The 21,481-nt window shown below is 41.4% G+C and overlaps 1 protein-coding gene across 6 annotated transcripts in view; it reads left to right on the forward strand.

Annotated features, from left to right (window-relative positions):
* sox6 (SRY-box transcription factor 6) overlaps positions 1 to 21,481 on the forward strand; it is a 122,375-nt gene that overhangs the window by 87,603 nt on the left and 13,291 nt on the right. For all 6 annotated transcript variants that reach the window (XM_058088518.2, XM_058088521.2, XM_058088522.2 and 3 more), the window contains 5 exons: positions 722 to 801; positions 8,760 to 8,909; positions 10,574 to 10,754; positions 10,852 to 11,039; positions 20,953 to 21,058. In XM_058088518.2, the coding sequence (XP_057944501.2) occupies positions 722 to 801; positions 8,760 to 8,909; positions 10,574 to 10,754; positions 10,852 to 11,039; positions 20,953 to 21,058 (705 nt within the window). The remainder of the gene's footprint in view (positions 1 to 721; positions 802 to 8,759; positions 8,910 to 10,573; positions 10,755 to 10,851; positions 11,040 to 20,952; positions 21,059 to 21,481) is intronic.

Here is a 21,481-nt window from a genome sequence, read left to right on the forward strand (position 1 = left end):
CCGTATCACATTGTGCTGCGTGTGCTGTACAAGATTGCAAAGTGAGGCAAGCAGGCGAGGGGCAAAGTGAAAGAGAAGGTATATGCATTTACCTTGTCTGTGGTCTAATGGTGCCATATGTTTGTGAGGAGATGTGACAGGCAGAAGTGGGGTCTGAGTAAAGGCCAACTCCCCGCTCACCACTCGCCCTGCCCCCACCTCTTCCCCCACCTCTGCCACATGCTTCAAACCAGCTACCCACAGATGAACACTGTGACACTCACACACTTTAAAAAATCTTGTTATTGTGCCTCTTGTGACCAGTTCACACGCAAGTAATGCCAACACAATCTCCTAGGAACAATATTGTGGTGCACAATAGCCAAACCCCAAAGCCGGACAAATTGCTTGACTAGACATGCTGGGTTTTTTCCACAATAATTAATTGAATACCAAAGAAGAACCTTCATTCTAACTGGTGTCACATTTGGACTGCTATGGAAGTTTAGGAATATGGGGAATTCTGTGTGACATTCCCAAGTAATCCTGCTCCAGTAAAACCAACTTAGCCTTTTTTTTTTTAAATGCAGATGTTTGGGCTTGAAGCCGAGGGCTTACTGCAATGTGCCACATGGCAGTGTTAATGTACTAGAGAACCCGGGATCCATGTTGGCACTTGTCTGCTTGCTGCTGGGCCAGCTCATTGTCTCAACCTGTATGCATTGTTGTCTCTCCCTGACAGGTGATAACTACCCCGTGCAGTTCATTCCCTCCACAATGGCAGCTGCAGCAGCGTCAGGACTCAGCCCCCTCCAGCTTCAGGTATGCACAGAGCTATGACAAAGAATGCTAGGGACGCCCGCCAAGCCCTGGGCAGAAAGGATGGCTAAGCAGCTGTACACTAAGTAATGAGCTACACACTAAATAATCCTGGAGCCCCTCCCGCTCGCACACGCTCATCATCTTACATATGTAATTCATCCAGTTTTATAGAGGTTTTATCCTCTCTGACAGAGGAGTTAAGAAGATAATAGTTATGAGTGAGAATGAGAATCACTTTGCTTCCCTTAATGGCCTGTCAGTAAATGTATCAGAGGGCAATTGACAGTGTGAGGAAATAATTTTCTTATTGTTTTTTTATTTTTATCAAGAAACAAAAGAAGATAGGAGCAAAAATGTGACCTGTCATATCGGGTTGTGTGTGCAAAGAAAGCCGGAGAAAAAGTTGGGATGGGCTCCAAGCACTATAGACCCGCTCTGGGATGTTTCTCACGCAGTATTTAAAAAAGCTGAACCCAGGTCAGGGCCTAACCTGAGGCTATAATGTTTAATATAGATGATTATCTGGGTTTGTTCCTTCCCATTCTATGATGAATATGACAGGGCTCGTTGCTGTCGTTGGTGAGCTTTGTGACCAAATAAGTGATAAGGATTCCTCTGTACTTTGATATGTAGTTAGAGAAGAAAAATATTAACAATATCCAGTCTAGACTTCTCCAATCATGTCGTTTTTAAACACAGTAATTGACCTGAACTTGCGCTTGTTGAAGTTGTTTAAGTGGCCACCACGCCACGGTTTCTGCCACAACAGTAAAAGTTGTGAAAAGCTGTTACATGTGATGCTCAACAGCATGAGAGAAGCATGTCAAAATTAAACGAGGCTCTTTGCACACTGATGTGTGTGGAGTTTGTCCTTCGGAGGCAACCACTGTCAGTGTTAACGAGCCTTGGCAAGTTCTAACAGTGCTTGCAGCTGGCTTTGAAGAGCTGTTTGTCATTATGCGCCCATGAGAAGCGCTATCAGAAGCATGTAAGGTGTTCACTGAGCTCTCCTTTCTTTTGAGCATATGGGCTTGCGTATGATGTATAGTATTGTTTAGAATTTCCTCTAAAACGCTGGGAAGGATGGGTGCATGCTCTGTCTATTTATGGTGGTGTATGAGGTCAAATGAGACATATATTTGAAGGTTAGGGTGAGGAGGGGAGACAGGTCTAAAGTCATTAATTCTGATTATGTATCTAACCCTGTATCTAACCCTGGGAATGGGCAAAAGCAGCACCACCAAGACCGTGACTTGGCTGACCTTTAGGGAACACAGTAAACAAAAAAGAAATGCATTTTCCATTAATTGAAGTCTGTCCGCCTGTCACATATTCTGAGTGTGGTCTGCTATTTACCCTGCACAGAGAGACTCCCCTTAAAACAGCAAGGCAAGTCAAACATGCCCTTTATGACATGCCTGGGATCGAAAAACCATGTGACTGCCATTACTTCCTCTAGGAAAACACATAAGAGACAACTCTGATTGAAACATCATATTGTGATACACATATGATAGAGTTGCCGCTTGTCTTTAGAGCCATGATTGGACTTCCAATGAAACCATTGAAAAAGTTACATGGATACAGGCTGAGACCCCAACCGTGTAACCAGCATGCACCGTTCAAAAACCGTAACAGAAACTTTCCACTGCAGCCAAAGGGCATCCAGCTGTTACGCAAAACCAAAACAACAAAATGTTCATTATGTTTTGTTAACCAAAAATGGCTCAGCTTGGATGTGGTACTCGAGGATGCTGGACTTGATGACCGAATACAGGAAGTGTTATGCCGAGTTTGCACAAGTGATGCCCTTGGTTGTTTGTTCTGTTTTTTTTATATTTTTATTTTTTATTGATGCAAAAGTAAACACATTCAGCAAATGTGATAATGATGATATTGTGATTAATGATAAACAAGATTCAGATTATGAATTGGATGAGATAGTTTCACTGCTTGTTTTGTCTGAAGTGAAGAAAGAAGAAAGCTATATTGTGATATACTCCTTGCTGACCTTTTGAACCCATTCATATGCAAAATTCCACAGAATACCACTAGCTTAGGTTGTCAGGTTTTAGGTGAGCACATCTGATGGTGCTCACAGAGTTCCAAGGAATAATAATAATAATAATAATAATAATAATAATAATAATAATAATAATAATAATAATAATAATAATAATAATAATAATAATAATAATAATAATAATACATTTTATTTGTATAGCGCTTTTCAAAATACTCAAAGATACTTTACAGAAGAATGGAGTTGAATAAAAGCAAGTAAACAGAGTAGAAGACACACCAAAATACAACATTAATTCGTTAATAAACAGTTAAAACATGAGAAAAAGTGGAGCGGGGCACAGCAGTCAGATATAACAAGTTAGATATTAAAAACAGATTTAAAGAGGTGGGTTTTTAGTTGTTTTTTGAAACTGGGAAGGTCAGGGCAAGCACGGAGTGAATGGGGCAAAGAGTTCCAGAGGGTGGGGGCAGCAATGGAGAAGGCTCTGTCTCCCCAGGTTCGGAATGCTGAGATTGCTTGTGTGTACGCTCAGACACTTGAAATTTTAACTTTAAAATGTGTTAAAACATTTTAGATTCACCTCTAAACAATTTAAACAAGCTATCCATTCCTCTGAACTGCACAGCAATGTACTATTTTCACCATTTAACTCAGTTTAAATGATTCAATATCTAGACTGTTAAAAAAAAGCAATCATAATGGAAGAATTAATTCCCACAATGCTGCAGAGGCAATACAATCAGCCATGCAGTCACGGAGGCTGGCCGTTCCGTCATTCTTAATGTTGGATATGTAGGCCTCTCACAATTTCCTCTGTCATAACAGTCTGAGATCCAGCCCTCATCCCCGCCCATTCTCTCTGAGTGAAGAAACCCCAACAAGGTAACAAAAGGCTTAAATCTGATGGATGTAAATGAATCTAGCCGGATGTGTTTGAGTGCCGGGGCCTGTAATTTGCTTGTCAATACACGGTGGTAGCATCACTCCGCTAGCTGGCGGTCTGCAAGTGGCTTGTCACCACACATGTCTGTACAACAGGGCAATTTCACTCAATGTTTTCCTGACAGATTGGCTCTCGTCCTCAACTCACAGGAGAGAAGGTGGGTAAACTATCCCAGCGCAACGTGCCCTTCTTCATTAGTGCCCACACTGTGTGGCGATGTAGCCCCAGGATCAGCAGGAAACAATGGCTGCATCTCCGCCTGTCCTTCCCTGATTGCAATTGACACCTCTCACCTAACAGAGGAAATTGTGCTTAGATTGTGCCCCAATCTGTCCTGACATCTACTATATTCATTTGAGTGAACAAGCAAGAAGGACATTTTCTAATTCTACAAAAGCCATATCTATTTGTGAGAAGAATTCATTTGTGGCTCGCACATTTGCAGAGTGAGAAACTATTTTCCAAAAGCCAATACAGAAATGCAGACCTCATTCTTTTGCAGACCCTGCAAGGAGGTGAAAGGACAGTTATTATGAAAAGAATATAGAGTTTTAAGACATTGTACAGGCAGCATTAAAATAAATATATAATTGGAAACGTGTTGTCAAAGCTGATATACACAAAATGTGTATATAGCTTGTGTAAGCACTGTACCTCTTGTGTAGATTCTTGGTCATTTGGGTCATGGCAATCTTCAAAACTAGATTCAAAGGCAATAGGCTTTCTTCTTGCTTGTTGAAAAAGTTCAAGATATAATACAAAAACATGCAGACGCTCTCACCAGAAATGGATTAAAGGAGAAGCATCTTCAACAAGGAAGAAGAATTTCAGTTATCTTTGATTGAACTTTAGCACGTGATTATATACAGGTATTTGTCTTTTAGCTCCTTGCACACACTTTTGTAGTTTTTCTTCTGCTTGTGTGTAGTGCTGGGTCTACGCCACTGGTAAGCCTTAACATTAGTTTAATACACAGGCTCTCCCTATAGAGATGAAAAGCTGCCCACATGCTCAGCCACTAGCAGACCTGATCTCACACAGACAGATACAGCACTCGTTGGTTTCAGTGACTCTGGTGATAAGGAACAGTGTTCTACTCCGAGAGGACAAACAGGAGGAACGTGGGAGTGTAGCAACCGCACCTTTTGTTTAGATGTGAACGCCTGTGTAGTACAGATGTGAAGACACAGATTCCATCATTAACAAGTGAGGCACTTTTGACTTTGAAAGAAAGACTGGGAGAGTGGAGGGCAGGCCAGATAGAAGTATACTGCCATACTGTCGAGAGCAGCTGTTTCTGTGTTTATGAGCAGAGGAGGCCAGTCTTTGAAGGTAACCCCGAGAAGTGCAGCAATAGCTGTGTATGTAAGGCTGGCTAATAGGGTGGCTAGATGAGCAGCTGGATGGAGGCTGCGGTGAACAGAGGGACAGATGGACAGATAGAGTAGAGAGCTGTGAGAAGCACGGAATGGGATGACCAGCTCTGGGGCCATTGGCCCTGGAGAGTCCACACAATAAATATAAAGGAGTTGTGGCTGTGGTGTTTGTGGAAGATGGAAAAGTGCAAAGAAAAGGACCTAACAAAAATGGAAGAAGAAATAGAAACAGTAAAAGCAAGCCAGGGATGGGGGGTGGAGTGGAGCAGGTTGGGTGCAGCAGATGAGACAGATGTTGGCCCATACTGGAAAGCATCGGCACAGTGCACCAAGATGCCTTCAACCACTCTTGACATCTGGGCCTAGCCTGGGTCAGCCTGCTTGCTTGCCCTGGGCAATGAGCCTGTACAAGCCTTGTGGCAAACAGGGCTGGCACTGTTCTGCCTTTTAAATGGTGAGGTGCACTGAAGCACAGTTAATGCCCTCATATCCAGCCCAGTGCTCAACGCCCAGGCCAAGCAGAGGTGAATGAGACATTCACACACACACACACACACACACATGCACACACAAGGGTGTACTGTGTAATTATGATAGGATGGCAGGTAGTGGATAATGCTAAAGGGCCATAAAATGCAGATGACGTTAATTGGTATGAGCAGTTGTTATTGTTTTAAGGCAAATCATTTGTCTTTTATTCTCATGGTGTTACAGGCCACAGCGGTAAATTTGAAACATACCATCATTGCTGGCAGCGACAAGTCTGACAAATATGTGCCACTGTGTTTTCCAGCAAATATTGCCACACTAAGCCACTGCCTTTCTTTAGGAAAAACAAGACACTCATTTGTTTTTCCACACCAGGTTATTTTCTCTCTCATAGCGTATGTTCCACTGTTTGCACGGAGAAATATATTATAGAGCAATGTTATGAGTCAGTGGCGTATACATTAACTGGTTTATCATTTTTGAGACTTGACCAAATAACAAGATTGATGTTTAATTAACATCATTTAGTGCACATTACTTTTGTCCAATACCATCAGCAAAGAGTGTAATCTACATTTAATGCCACAGGCAGCAAAGAAAAGTGCACATCCCCATTTAACCTCTGCGTCTACTAAAGGGCTTGTTTTTAATTAGCAGAGGCTAACAGGCTGACCTTGTGCATGCTGCACTCACTTTGAATCCATGCTTGTTGAGATCAGTTCCGCTCTATTGGGAGACGGAATAAGGAGATCAGAAGGCGGACCTTAGATTTAATGTATGAGCTGATGTTGAAATTGTGATAGATTTCAAAGAAATGCCAAATCTAAGCACTACAGAAGGTGGTAAAACAAACACTTTTATACTGCTAAATTGTATAAGGTAGATGATGATCTAGAATAGCCGCTATAGTGGTTGCCTTCCAACTGAAAATAAATCACTAAAGGTGAGGAGGAAAAAAAAGGGACAGGAGTTTGGTTCAGATGTTCACCTTGTCCTCAGATACCCCTTAGTGAGAGCTTGACCCTCATTATCATGAACCTTTTTTTACCCCCAACTGGCATGACGATATGAAGAAGGAGCTATTAAATGTAAGTGGGGTGAGTGTAGCAAGCAGATGTCTTTTGCTTAGGGAGACCAGCCTTGGCAGGGATGCGTCACTTCATAGCCTTTGGTATCACATTGGCCGTAGCATTAACAAATTCTGCTACAAGCGAGATTACAGGGGTGTCCTTCATAGCCCGCAATAATAATATTCATACTTGAATGACAATTTATTGTTCTTTGTTTTCTTATGGTTTCACCATATATCACTGACATGCTAATTAGTGCTGAAGACAGTCATCATGACTTTGTCTTATTATGCTCTTTTTCCGGGACAATAATGTTCTTCCCATTCAAGCACTCATATGTCCAACAGAATCTATTCTGACTTATTTTATGTTGCGTAACATGGCAGGGAAGGAATGGTGGCCCCTACCTCACTGGTATCACCCATTTTTTTTTATGTCAATCTCGAATACACCCACAGAGCACATTTACCACTGAACACAAGTTACAGGGAGACACAAGGCTTTTTTGTGATGGGGGCAGCAGTGATATCACTGTGGGAAAATAATCACTTTGTCATTTCCACTGGCCATCTTACTCTCCCACATCTGCTGCAAGAATTGACCATTTGTCCTGCACCGTATGTGGTACTGATAAAGTTTCTTACAGGAGCGTACATGTGTTTATATCTGTAGATAGGTGCACGGACATAAGGCGCTTTGTTGGGCTTTGCTGCCAAAGGTGAGGCAACGGGGTCAGGTTATTTTTTTTTACACACACAAATGCAGTTTGTACATGGCCAACACAATCAGGAAATGAGACATAGGTTGCTGATTGGTCAGAGCAAGAGAAATTGGATTCCCCGGTGACAGCCGCATTGAATCTACAAACATTGCTTGTCTGAAGAAGGCTTTTTTGTTTATCATCTACAATCCTTATGTGAGACATGCTGTATTTCTCTTTCCTGTGCATTCTAAAGATATAAAAACAGATAAGAAGGGACAGCACATTACTGCATGTAAAAAGACACGAAAAAGACTCCAAAAAGCGCCAACGGTGCTCCATATACATATAATGTGACGTGCATATTAACCAAGCTACAGCAATGTTGTTATTACTAACATTTTACTCTGACGGAACTTTGTTACTGGCCCATTGACATATCACCAAACCACAATGGCTAGCTACCATAGTTTGTTAAATCCAACTTTGTTTGAATTGTTCTTACCTCCATGTGTGCATAAACAATAGTTAAATCTAAATGTAAAAAAAAATAATAAAAAGAATACAAACGGTCATTGTGAGGGGTATCAGTCTTAGCAAGAAATTATGGGAGCGGCGATATCGCCTCGGAAAAAAAACCCATTGTGCATCCTTAAATTTGATGTAAAGATTTTAAACTTCACATCATCTCTTTAAATAACCAACAGTTTAAGCCTCTGGTAGATATATAAATTGTGCTTCCGAGTCCAAAAGCAGGCTTAACTGTTGGTAAGCGCTTGCCTGGTCACTTAAAGCACCCTCTTGTGTGGTAATGTCAGTAACAGTTGGAAATCTAACTGAACTCCAAGGAAAACAGCAGCAGTGTTTTTCATGCAGGTTTCTAAGCTTTCATAATGCGTGTGTTTAACGTAATCTGTGAGAGCAATTCCACTGAGGTTTTAGGTTTCTACCGTTGTTTAATAGGACTGTCTCGCATGGTCGTTAGGAGTTAAATCTCAGGCCAGAAATGTAAATTGGAAGCTGTATAGATTTAGAGCAATGAGAGGTCTCGGCAAACTTTTTCTCTGTGATAAGTGGAAAATAGGGGCTCCAAGTACTCTGAATGCGAGCCATCTCTGTGTGGTTTTCGAGACTGCTGTCTCTCTCTGGGTTCCGCCTTTGAAATACAGTTAAGACCTTTGATGGAGATTCTCTGCCAGCCTCATGGAAAGAGAGGAAAGACGCTAAAGAGAGAGATGAAGGCAGACACAGAAGCTGAGAGAATTCTAGGGAGAGGAAAAGACAGAATATAAAACTTTCAGTGTTGGCTGGATTTGAATGTTAACGTCTTGCGGGTTTCTCCGCCTCCCTACAGCAACTGTACGCCGCCCAACTTGCCAGCATGCAGGTCTCTCCCGGAGCCAAGATGCCTCCCCTTCCGCAGCCCCTCAATACCAGTGGGCCCATTTCTCCCTCCTCTCTGAAGAATGACAAGAGCTCCTCCAGCCCTATCACACAAGTCAAGGTACAACCTTGAACCTTTTTAGCCCAGGCCGTACTTGTACGTCGTACTTGACCCAAGTTGTTCTTGTCCTTATAAACTAGAAACTGTACATTTGTGACATAGATGCTGTGTTACAGCAGCCTCCAACAGCTCATCAATCTTGGGGTCTTTCTTATCTTCTCAGTGGAGAAAATAATATAATTACACTCCAGCCATTAAACACTTCTACATCTAAAATGTATCAAAATAATACATCTAAAATGATGCACTGTACTGACGTACTGTATTTGACAAAAGTGAATCAAAATATAAAGACTAATGGCTGATTTTGTTTTGCCTTACAAACAAATCAGAGGCCGGGTATTTTTTTCTGCTGCTGCATGGCATGATTCCACAAGACCTCCATGGAGAGGAGAGGCCGTATACCCTACATCATCCTCACTCACCACACTTGGGCCCTAATCAGAAACATACGGCCACTAGGAGCAGCCCAGCTTAATACTATCACAATGGAGAAAGACTATAAATCAGTCGTCGTAAAAAGCAGGACAGCAGTCAGATTTTTGGCGCACACTCACATAGCAATTGTGTCATGACATACACTGCAAAACATACCAATCTCAAATCAGACAGATGTTGTAGAATAAAATAAGACAAAAAAAACGATCAGATATATAAATATAGTGATAATGATATAATATATATTGTGATAACCCTCCATCTGCAGGAAGGAAAAGATGGCCTTTAGTTTTGTTTGTGCGCTTTCAGCTTCACTGCATGACAAACTGTTATTGGCACAGCAATAACAAGGCCTTGGGGCAGCCTATGTTTGAGCCATATGTTTGGACAAGGAGCCACTTGGGCTTTAAACAAGACTGTCAACAGCAGCACATGTCTTAATCTGGGTGCAAATACTGCTACATACACAGGGACATTTAGATCATGGCCAAAACATGATACAGTATTTATTGTTTTCATGTAAATATTCTAGTCTTCTATTTATTGATTATTGATTATGCTTTCCAGAAGCCCTCTAGCCATTTTTCAATATTTTAATAAATACATACGTAGTTAAAGACTTAGAATAATGCTTGAACATATGCCAACATATGTCTTTTTACAATTTCATAACACAGTTATGGACTCCAACTGTTTGTTATTTTTATCAGAGACTACTACGGCTTATCCTACATCACACTCAATAAGCAGCAAGTACATCACTAAAAACATTTCTCCTCCTCTGATTTCATAGCAATATTATTTAGGCATTAATATATCAATATATACAGTGTAACACCAAGTATGCACCAAATGAGAAAACGGGTTAATTAAGCAGATAATGCAAGTCGACATGTGATGAATGGAACAGCTGTCATTGATCACATAATGTTATTTGGTCATTATGTATTCGACGAACCAGAGTGCACATCCAAAGAGGAAGAGAGCGAGAACAGATGAAGATGTACAGAGAGACAGGATCTGTTTTAATTAGTGTGAACAAAGGCTCTGAGCAACTGTGAGGACGATCACAGTGGCACCGCTCGGCAAAAGGGGAGGATGATGAGGAGAGGAGATGGATGAATCACAACACAGTCATTGAGGAACAGAGAACTGTGCTGCGTGTGAACCTGAGGAAAAGTCCAAACATCTGTCCTCTCTCATACTTTGTATCTCTGCTACTGTAGGAGGAAGGAACACAGCCGCTCAACCTTTCGGCTCGGCCAAAGACAACAGACATGGTCAAGTCTCCAACTTCTCCGACACAAAACCTGTTTCCTGTCTGCAAAAGCAGCCCCAACAGTTTTGCCAACAAGGGTGGTATCCCCAGTCCACTTGGAGGAAGCCTGGGCCGTGGCTCTTCACTAGGTAAGAACTAAAAAAAATGACCCCTCATACACATATAAAAGCCGCAAAAATGAGAATAATGACATTACTGTATGTGCATATATGTGTGTGTGTGCAGACATCCTGTCCAGCTTAAACTCCACAGCACTGTTCGGGGACCAAGACACGGTGATGAAGGCCATCCAGGAGGCTCGTAAAATGAGGGAGCAGATCCAGAGGGAACAGCTGCAACACCACCAACAGGGCATGGAGGCAAAACTGTCCGCTCTGAGCTCTGTGGGCCTCAGCAACTGCAGGGCTGACAAGGTAAGAACTACCACTAATATATCTTAATCATCAGTTTTATTTACAATACTTAAATACTTAGAAAACATCCCGGTGTGCCAACCAGTCCTATTTCGAATCAACAATGTTGTCACTGTCTGTACTTTACTTTCACAGTCTATGCTATTTATGTGGTGTCCGTAACACTTACAACTTATATATGGTCACTTGTGTGCAAACGGTGATCTGCCCCTGAGCCCAGACAATATATTTGTGCCAAAAACAAACCCGACATTTAACACAGATTTGACACGTCATAAAACAGAATCATGTCGTATTTATTCCCTAATGGCTTTGGAAAGGCCACGCCGTCTGTTTACGCTGGCGGTGACATGACTAAAATAGTTTGAATAAAAGTTTTGTGTCTGTTTACAAACCCAGACACTTAATTGTTGTTCTCCGTGTTACTGATCAGTTTCATATCATCAGATGGTGCATTCGGATTTTTATTCACATGCACCTTGATGTAGCTTTTTCTGAAGTACACTGAAGTAGTGGTGGAATGAACTAATAAAAACATGGAGCATAGTGACTCTAATATCACAGTAATCTTAAAAGTATGTAACTCCTTCATCCGCATCCAACGTGATAGACTTGATGAGTACTGGCAGTGTATACATGTGCATGTTGAGAGGGTTTGCTGATGTTGGTGTGAAGGCCGTGACAGGCCATGCCAGTGCCCGGTGTGGCCTCACATATCTCTGAAGTCTTTGCCCATTTTAAGCATACATGCAAGCCTCTGTGTCCCTCGACACAGGAAGGGCTTGCTTTGTACCGGGAGCATACACTCCCAGGGATTCCCTTTAAAAATATCTTCAATCAATGAGTCAGTCAAGGAGGGAGAAAAAAAAAAGCTGTCCTTCTCTCTTTAGCTTGATGCCATCTTGCCAGTTGGCTGTGTGGAGCAGGCAGGAACTGGGAGCGATGCTCATTAATATTTCACCAACTGACACTTTTAACCAACAGCCTCAACTAGGTCAATGTATATGTAAAATAAAAAGTCAATGAATATCTATTTTGCTTTCCTCTAATTTGGTGTTTGGAGGAGAGCCCCGGCTATGCAGGTGGCAATCAACTTCGATTTAAGTGGTGCGGAGTTTGCACTGATGTTTTATAGCGTTTCTTTCACTTGCCTGCATTTTACTGATTTCATCCTTTCACTTCCCTTGCATTTCTTTATGCCTTTTTTTCGCAGTTGTTTTATGATGCACGTGTTTAGTGGTATATATAGAAATTCATAACGAGATCTTATCATCAAATGTGCCTTGACTTGACATGCCGCAGTTCAATAATGCTGACATTATTGAAAAAAAAACCCAGCTACATTGGAAAGCTGAAGTGCACAACATTGACAGTTCACAAAAAGCTGATCAAGATTATCTCAGCCGGATAAAGTCTGTCTTCCGCCGAAAACAAGCAGACAAATCTGACTTGTCTATCTAAACACCCACTGATTTGCCTATTCTTTTATTCCCTCTTTTTTCCTGCACAAACTTAAGGAACTTCAGTTTTTGTTTATTTATTAATTCCAAAACTCCAAATGAAAACTGAAACATACAAAAATCAGGGTAATTTTTTCTCATGGGGAATATTACAAATCCAATGAATTAGTTCCAGACGCTCAGATATACATTTTATTGAGAATAGTAATTGTTTCACATGCAGAAAACAATGCTAAATAATTATAATAAACATGATTATAGTATCCCATAGATCCTGGCAAAATCAAATTCAATAGTGTTTCTCACCTTCTTTATCAGATTGTTGGCACTTGAGACTCTCCCATGGACAGTGAGTCAGCAATATGTAAGGTGCTTTGCACAAATGCACAAATTTGTTAAAGGGGACCCTTTTATGCTAATTTTTGGCCCTTTATATTGAGTTGTGGACTCAACAGCATGATAACGTGCACATGAAGCTTTCTAGAGCTTCCAGAATCTGCAACTATTCCACCTGTATTACCTTGGATTTCCAAAATGGTCAAAATTTATTCCACCCAGGGTCCACCCACGAGTACACACACTCCGCTGTGATTGGTTGCACTCAGTTTGTATAGCTAACAGCTTGTTCCTGGGTACGCCCATATAAGGATGTCACCAGTTGAATGGAGCTGGTGACTTCTCTCTGAAACCGAGCGTTTTGAGCCATCCCAAACTTATTTCAGGGTTCATTTCCAAATGCGCAAACCTCATTATCTGAAATTTTGACATAATTTAATACGATAATACAACATTCTAACATCCATGAAAACCTACAAAATATCCAAGAAAACGTTGTTGTTTATGACTCTCATGTAAGAAACACGTTTCTGAGAATAGTGACTCATTGTTCTTTAAACGAATAACAAAAACAAATTACACAAGTCAAAAGTCTCTTTGGGTAATTTATTTCTATTCATTACATCACCTACGTGTCTCTCAGTGACACCTAACACCAGACTGCTGTGTCTTGCTCAGACAAATTGTGGCAGAATAAAAATAATGTCACCGCTTATTTTTAGCGACAGCGTCCCAATTAGAAAGGTGTGAAATTAGAGGCCCACTTATAAAGTGTGCTCACAGATTTGGCCCATCACCGTCAGTCAGCCTTATTATACTGCCATAGAGAGCGACAATCGAGCTGAGGAATGAGATGGAGAGAGAACCAGCAGGCAGCCACGGAGCGGTAAAAGGTTTCACTCTGGTCAGTTACAGAATATGAATATTTCAAGGAAGTGCCTCACCTGGCATAAATATGATGTGGTATTTAAGAGCTCCCCTCCCAGTCTCTTGTTTGTGAGTTTATCATGGTGAGAGCTTACACGAGGAACATTGTAGAAAGGTAACATAAATGGGATTAAGGAGAGGTTAAGATCATCCAGTGCAGCTGTTAGTGGGGGATATTAAATATTGATTTATCCCACTGTAATGACCGGGCAGAGGAGTGGGCTAAGTGCTGCTTACAGATGGATCAATTCATGTTTTCTTACAAAGTATGCCTGAACAGGACAATGCCTTCCACCCTAACCTTTATCACTACTTGTTCTTCCCTATCTCCATCCTGGCCACCGACCTAGAAGAACTGTTGTTGAAAATGCAAGCCTTTAACCCGAGGACATGTAAAATATTCATATTCTACGGGAGGTACTGTTCTTCATGTCTTTTTATTTGTCTGTTTTTACTATATCCCCTCAGTACAATAAAACCTTTTACAACCCTTCCACAATTTACCTTTTTGAAATATTAATCCAAAGGTATTATTGTCTGCACAGAGCAATTACTTTGTTCCATTATTTACTCTTTCTTTCCTACCCAGAGGAGGCTTTTACCAAGAACGCAGCAGTATGCCTACAGTCAAATACACTGGATCTGAATCCATTTGTAACCATTTCGAATTGTTTCCTTCTATTATGCACTGGAGCTATAACCAGACATGCTCGGGCATGGATGAATGACAAAACAAGCATCTGTATGTTTCCACTCAGTGCCATACAGGGTAAATATAACTGTCCTTACTTCTTCTATACATTTGTCTTACTTTAGTGGAAGCTTGTTGTGTGGAAAATAATACCATACTGTCATCATTGGATTTATTGTACCTCCAGCATTACCCATATATTAATTTATTTTTGGTGGCCTACCACTAATTAATGTTGACCGCCACAGATGGATTTGATAAGAATTCTCCAGGACTCTTAATTTAAAAACTTTCACTTACCGTTTGTGTGTCGAAGTCGGTAATGCTATTATTTCCGACGCTTTTGGATGCAGGAGTTATTTTAATGTAAGTTATCTAATGCTAATATGCTAAAACAGGGTTGTCCAAAGTTTCCTCAGCGCTGTCGTGTCGTGCCGTTCATGCAGGTTTCTGATTGTGGGTTTTGGGAACGGCCCATACGCCTGGCTATATCACTGTAGCTCAAACCCGTCCCCACTATACCCAGTGCCTGGAGACGTTGTTCACATTATAGACGTGGCATGATGCCGTTCACTGGACTAACAATACTGGCCTTTTTAGGGCCTTTACACAGGCCTCCAAAACCAATCCTCAAATTATGCAGACAACCACTGAGTATTGTGCAATGTGTATATTGACATCAACCCATGTGCAATGAACTGTGGCAACATGACAACTTATCATTACCTCAACTACCCAAGCACTAAGTCAACAATAAATACACAAGGTACAAGTACAAGCTTCCCTTAAGTACAAATATGCATGCATACATGTCTACCTCAAAGTTTTTATTTACTGTCGATATTTATAGATGAGTCCATCTGATGACTTTGTGTTCTCTGACCGGAAACCCTTTGTGGTCCAAAATTCCATACATCAGTTTCAGAGATTAATGCTAAACACTGGATATTCGCCCTCCTCATAAACACATCATGATGGGACCCAGTCGTTTGGGGGAAATGCATAATAATTCCATGCACCTTTGTCATGTACCCCTCCACCACAGTTTGAATGCAGCCCAGTGGGAAACATTTATCAATATTAAAAAGTCTAATCTTGTGAAGTTTATGCTGAGAGGACGTGTACAGTAGAGCGGACTTCAGAAAACTCTCACCAATGTTGGCCACAAGAAACATTTTGGCTCAGAATTTGCCGCAGGGGGACCCAACGTTTAATGTGAATGATTTTTAGATACTTTCTCTTGTATTAGTTGAGTTAGAATTTGCCTTTGTGATGACCCAGGAGGTCTTGTGAGATAAAATGTATTCCTGTGCTGACATGTTCCAAGCTGCAATCAAAAGGTGAAAGGCCAGTATTAACCTATTGAAGTGGCCTTTTTGCCCTATAGCACCCCCTCTCCTTAGTATTGATGACTACAATTGTACATTTCCCCTATCTAAATCTCAGCCTGTAAATATTCAGACGGAGCTTACACTTCTCCTAACCTATTGGTTGTGATGCTTACACGGGTCCTCCCTGCATATGTCTGTGTGTGTGTGTGTGTGTGTATGTGTACGTGATGCCAGGGCTCTATTGAGGGAAAGCCATCACAAAGACTTTGAATATAATCTTGTCTGGTCTGCCGCCCTGGAAGCAATTTTCTGCTCCTTTTCGACCGCTGTCTTGGAAATTGCAAAGCAAAGCATTTTGGCTGCAGTGTAAATCCTTGGCGTACAAGGGTTTGCCCATCCAAATTAGATTACCCCAAGCTCCCACATAACTATAGCCAGCAAGTGTTATTGTGACAATTGCTTACATTAATGCTTTGTCCAATTTGCCCAAAGAATATAACTGTGCCTGCGAGGTCAAATCTCTAGCTTCATCTTGTCTTTAAGACCGCAACTTGGTTGAGTTGAGTCATTTGGTAATGGTTGCAATGGTTTGGTTGATTTTGTGCAACTGTTATTGCATCTTCAAAATCAGAAAGTTAAAAAAAAAAGTTGCACTCAAAGACACATGACAAAAGTGTGGCCACAAAGATTGTTTATAGTCTTATTGTTGCAGTGAGAACACAATGCCTCTAGTGTCCAATAACGTCTAAACGTGGACCATCTTATATTACATATAATTTATATTTTAACTGGCCATTATAACCTTGAACACATGGACAGAAGAGTGAGCTTATTCCTGTGGAACCTGAAGCGCCATTGTTCCATTGAAGGAAAAAGCACCCCAGATCCTGGTAGCGCCCCCTCCACTGTGCTGTGTGGAAAAACATCTAAGGTGGGATTTCCTTGTAATGCCAGTACCTTTGGAGCCATCAGTACAATTAAGGTTCCATTTTTTCTCATTCGGTGGCCCATGTTTGGTGGGCTTCAGCAAATTCCAAATGGGCAATTTTGTGACGTTAAAAGAGACGAGGCCTTTGAAGACGTTTTTGTTCTTAAATGCCTTCTCTTGTAGATGCGTCTGATGGTTATTGAACTGAATTCGGCATGTCTTGACAGGCAGCCAATCGGATCCTTCAGTACTTGGTGGAAATTCACTTAGCACTGTAACTAATTAACTGTGATAAATGAAGAATTCCTGTAGTAGTAGTAATAATAATAGTAGTAATAATAACTTGAATTTAATTTTATTTGAATTTATAAGTCAATTCTAAAAAAAAAAACGTTGTAGTTGTTATGAATGTATTTTCAAATAAATTGTGAAAGGACACATTTTGTGAGTTTGACTTTTCCTTCCAATAAAAAAAACAAGTCATCCTGAATACCATATTCTTTTTATTAAAGACAAACAATAAACACTAAATTGGCTCTAAGCCCAGAGTGGGGTTAGTGAGCCATCTCCACGGTTTAAGCCTGTAATTTAATCAAAAGCCTTTGGCCTTTCTCTTTTAAACAAATGAGGTGATGCCCTGGCAGTGCAAATGGAGGCAAAATATGTCTCCTCTGTGTGATGCTGAAGACGACTCGCGCGGCAGCAGCAGCAGCAACACAGATGCCAACCTTTTGTGGCTGCTACTGTTGATTCTGCTGCTGCCTGCACAGCCTTAACAAAGGCAGAGCGCCGGCTTAAAAAAAGAGAGCAACAGTCGGCATGAAAGGAACTGCGGGTTTACCGCATGGCTGGATACGCTTAACATTTAAATGGCCCAAAACTCACAAAAAAAAACTACTGGAAAGCTGCAGGCTTATAAATAACATGGCAACCGGTTACAATAAAAATACAAAACAGATGAGCGTTGAGCTATGAGGAGCTGTAGCGGCGGCCTTTGTCTTCACCAGACTGTTGAGAGGTTTGCTCTTAGATCCTCAGAGACGTATTTTGAGGGCCACAGACCACAGTGACGACTGAAACATGATACATAAAACCACATATTGTGGTCGCAAAGCCTTCAACTTGCCTCACACCAGGTGTGTGATATAACCAAAGCCGGTTCAGCACATTATCAAACTTAAGTGGCTGTTTTGGGTTCTGCAGCTGTTAAAGGTCCCAATTATGGAATGTTATTATATTATTATTTTCCCCATTGGAGAGAAAAGAGTTTACAAGAATGTAGAATGCAATGTACACTGTATTAACCTTCGTATAGAACGTAACCATTGCCTGTATAGAATATCTTAAGTGGAAGACATTTGATGCCTGACTAACTGACCTCCATTGTAAAAATGACGTGCTGTTCCCATTCATTTCATAACATTCCACAGGGACACAAAAGTTAGAATTTTCTGTCAACAGCTCCACCCTACACATGCATACCACTCCAAAAGGGTATTGAAAAGCGGGATGGTTTGGATAAATAAAAAAAAAATGCCAAAATCAGTGCACTTGCTTGCAGAAACACACACGTGCATCTGCACCATTGTCTCCCCCCACTGTGTGTTTGACTTCCATGTGTATTTGAACAATTTTAGGCCACATGGCTTTGCCTATAGCCTGGAGCTATTTACAAAGAAGCTGAAAGAGTGTCAGTACTGGCAGTGTGTTGCTTAAATATAGGGCAAGAGTACGCACAATGCACAGGGCCGTCCGCCACCCGCCTTTGCCCAGAATACACCCTGTGGGCAGAGCAGCAGGCCTCCAGCACATGTTCTGTGGTCTGCCAGATTAAAGCTCTCCTTACAGCACTGACAAGAGCTTCTTTTTGGTTTCCCCATGCCCAACAAGTCTATTCCTTCCTCTGTGACGCACGTCTTCACTGGGCAGCCTTGTGTAAGTGGAAATGCGTCCGCAATCAAAAAATTGAAGACAAAGGGCCTCATGGGCCAAGGAGATGATATTATTGTGGGTGGCAGTTCTCTGCAGCATGGGATGCATTGCTGTAAATTTAGCGTGGGGTGGAGCGCTACATGCTGAAGTCATTTAAGGGAGAAACTGGTTGCTTGCCAGCAGTCGTGGTCGATGTGAGAGACCAATGAAAGTGTTCACTTTTAGCTTTTGTTCCCCCGCTTTTTTAACTTTCCCTCCTCTCATCATTTATTCTTCTACAACAACCTCATTTTTATGTACCTTTTTGTTGTTATTTTTATCTCTAAAGTCTTACACCGTTCATTTTCCAAAGATGTTTTTATATTAGCAATAAAATACTGGGGGGGCTCTTCATCAAGTCTTTTCCTGGCAAGACAGACTGCTTCCCTCGATACTGCGTGTCCTTTGCTACTCCTCTGTATCAGAGTGATCAGTAAAAATTTAATGACACTATAAAATAATAAAAGTGCCATTAATTTATCACAGCACTTGATGCGTGGGCAATAAAGAAGCATTACTTCAGTGAATATTTTCAAGGTTTAAAACAAAAACCCTGATGCGGTACGGACATAAATTATCACACGTAGAACCAATAAGTATATTACGCACAGTATATAAAATTTTATGGAAATTTGTGCTGCCATATTGCACTGATCGCATGATGAATAATTAGCATAGCAAGTGCAGGGAGGGTAGGAAAGTTACTTTGAGTAGACCTTCACATGAAGTATGAAAATGAAAATGTTAGTAGCCATAAAGCATGTTTTCTGTATGATGCATGGCACAATGTGGAACACAGTGCTGATTTTGTAACTAATCATACAATTTTTAACACTGAGGCTGAACTGGTTACTAATGAAACTTATTGATGAATAGTTCCTGTTCTCTCCGCCTTTCAGGCCAACATGTTGCTTAACGATCATGAGTTTATAAAAGGGCTTGATTGATCGGACGGGACCATTGAAGCACACGAACGCAATGACATGACGACTTTATTACAGAGACATAGCAGCCGTGAACGCTGCATCTTTCCTCGCCGACTGTCCCTGTAGCATTTGAGGCAGCCCATTGCCTGCCCAGCTAATCAAACATCAGTCACTTTGTCATCGGGCTGATAGCTTCTTTCATTAAGAGCAGTAATATGGTTGGGTGATGAATATGTTTCTCTGTGTATATGTGTGTGCATGCATGTGTTGCTGTATAAATTGTAACACATGAACGACGCATTTTTTTTCTTTTCCCGCCGCTACGTAGTATATCATCATTTAAAAACACTCTTGTAAGCAAATAGCCAGAAGTTGTTAGTTGCAGAATCATTTAGATGGCTACAAATGTCAGGTACAACTCCTCTTGTTTGGATGAGTGGGAACAAAACGGGGCGATGCATTACAAAGAAGGGCCTTAAAGATTAATGTGCGTTATGTTGGTGTGGCAGGGGAGCTTTTAGTCTCATGTTGGGACTCCACCTGAGTATCTGTTTAGAAAAAAAGAGGCAGAGGTCAGTGCAGGCAGCACATCGTTGGCAGACACCGTATGCTCACCCTGGGAGTAAAATAAATGTGCCTATTCTCTTTGCGGAGTCAAAGTGTCCATATTGTAGTTGAGTCTTTAGAGAGGAAGACAGCCCTTTGCTAAAACCTTGTCTATTCACCGAGGAAGTAGGTCATTCAACAATGGAGCCGGCAGCAGTCACCACTCTCCCCTTGCATAATACATTAAGTGTAATGTGCATCAACTATTTAGAGGCCTCCCAAAAGCTGTTATTTTATTCCATAAATGCACATGGACATGACATCTAATATTGTCACAAGGCGCTGAATGACAGGGGTTTCACTCTGCGTCAAGTACAACACCATGCCAAGTTGAATGTGGGTTTAAAAAAAAAAAGGCGACACGGCAAAGGGGAAAACGGTGCGTTCTCCAAAGCATGAACTCTGAATAAATGATGGGCTCTGGGCGCTGTAAACGAGGAGGCAGCATGTAAGGAGAAGATTACAGAGGAAAATCTGAGCACTGCAAAGAGGGCCACGACCCCATTGTGTGCTCAGGATCACAAAGTGGAAATCTATTTACAGCACCTCTGGCCCTTACTGTCTTACTGTCGCCTGCTGCTTTCTATTATACCAGATAAACAACACACTATGCTACTTCTTAATGAAAAGATGATCTATTAAAACACATTTTTTTCCACCACAATTTGAAGTTTTATGACGGGCTGACAGTCCAATGCTGTGACAGTTAAAGTATAGTATGTGTACTTATTTTGCAGGAAAGGGCACATTTTGAGAGCATCGGGCACCATCTTGGCAAGCTGGGAGAGGATGGAAAGATTGGGCATCGAGTCATTGACCTCACCAGGCCTGAAGATCTTGATGGTAAGGACTTTATTGTATTTATTTATTGCATAAGATTCCACGCAGATACTGCAAATGTTTACACTTGGAATTTGGTTCTCTGGTCCAAAGAACATTTGGCCAGTTTGTTTAGCATTTAGCATTTACTAACAAAAATCAAAAACATACGCATGAAGTCACAGCAGGACTTGGATTTCAGATATGATGAGCTTCCTCCAGACGTTTTCCCAAAGTCCAAAGGCTTAATTGCTGACTAAATGCATGGTAGACATGTGCGGGTTAGGGTGAATGCTGCTTCAAACAAGTGCAGGTTTTCACAGGTAGGTGAGCTGCAGGACCATGGTGTCTTAGGACAAAGCTGGCTTTTCTCCAAGCTGGAACCCTGCTGCTGTTGTGCCTGTTTGAGGTCTCGGGCAGAGGAGAGTAAATTTTGGTAGCACCCTC

Source organism: Doryrhamphus excisus, linkage group LG13, assembly GCF_037039965.1.
Source record: "Doryrhamphus excisus strain RoL-2023G ecotype Guam linkage group LG13, RoL_Dexc_Guam_v1.1, whole genome shotgun sequence".
In the NCBI taxonomy this organism is placed as follows: Eukaryota; Metazoa; Chordata; class Actinopteri; order Syngnathiformes; family Syngnathidae; genus Doryrhamphus; species Doryrhamphus excisus.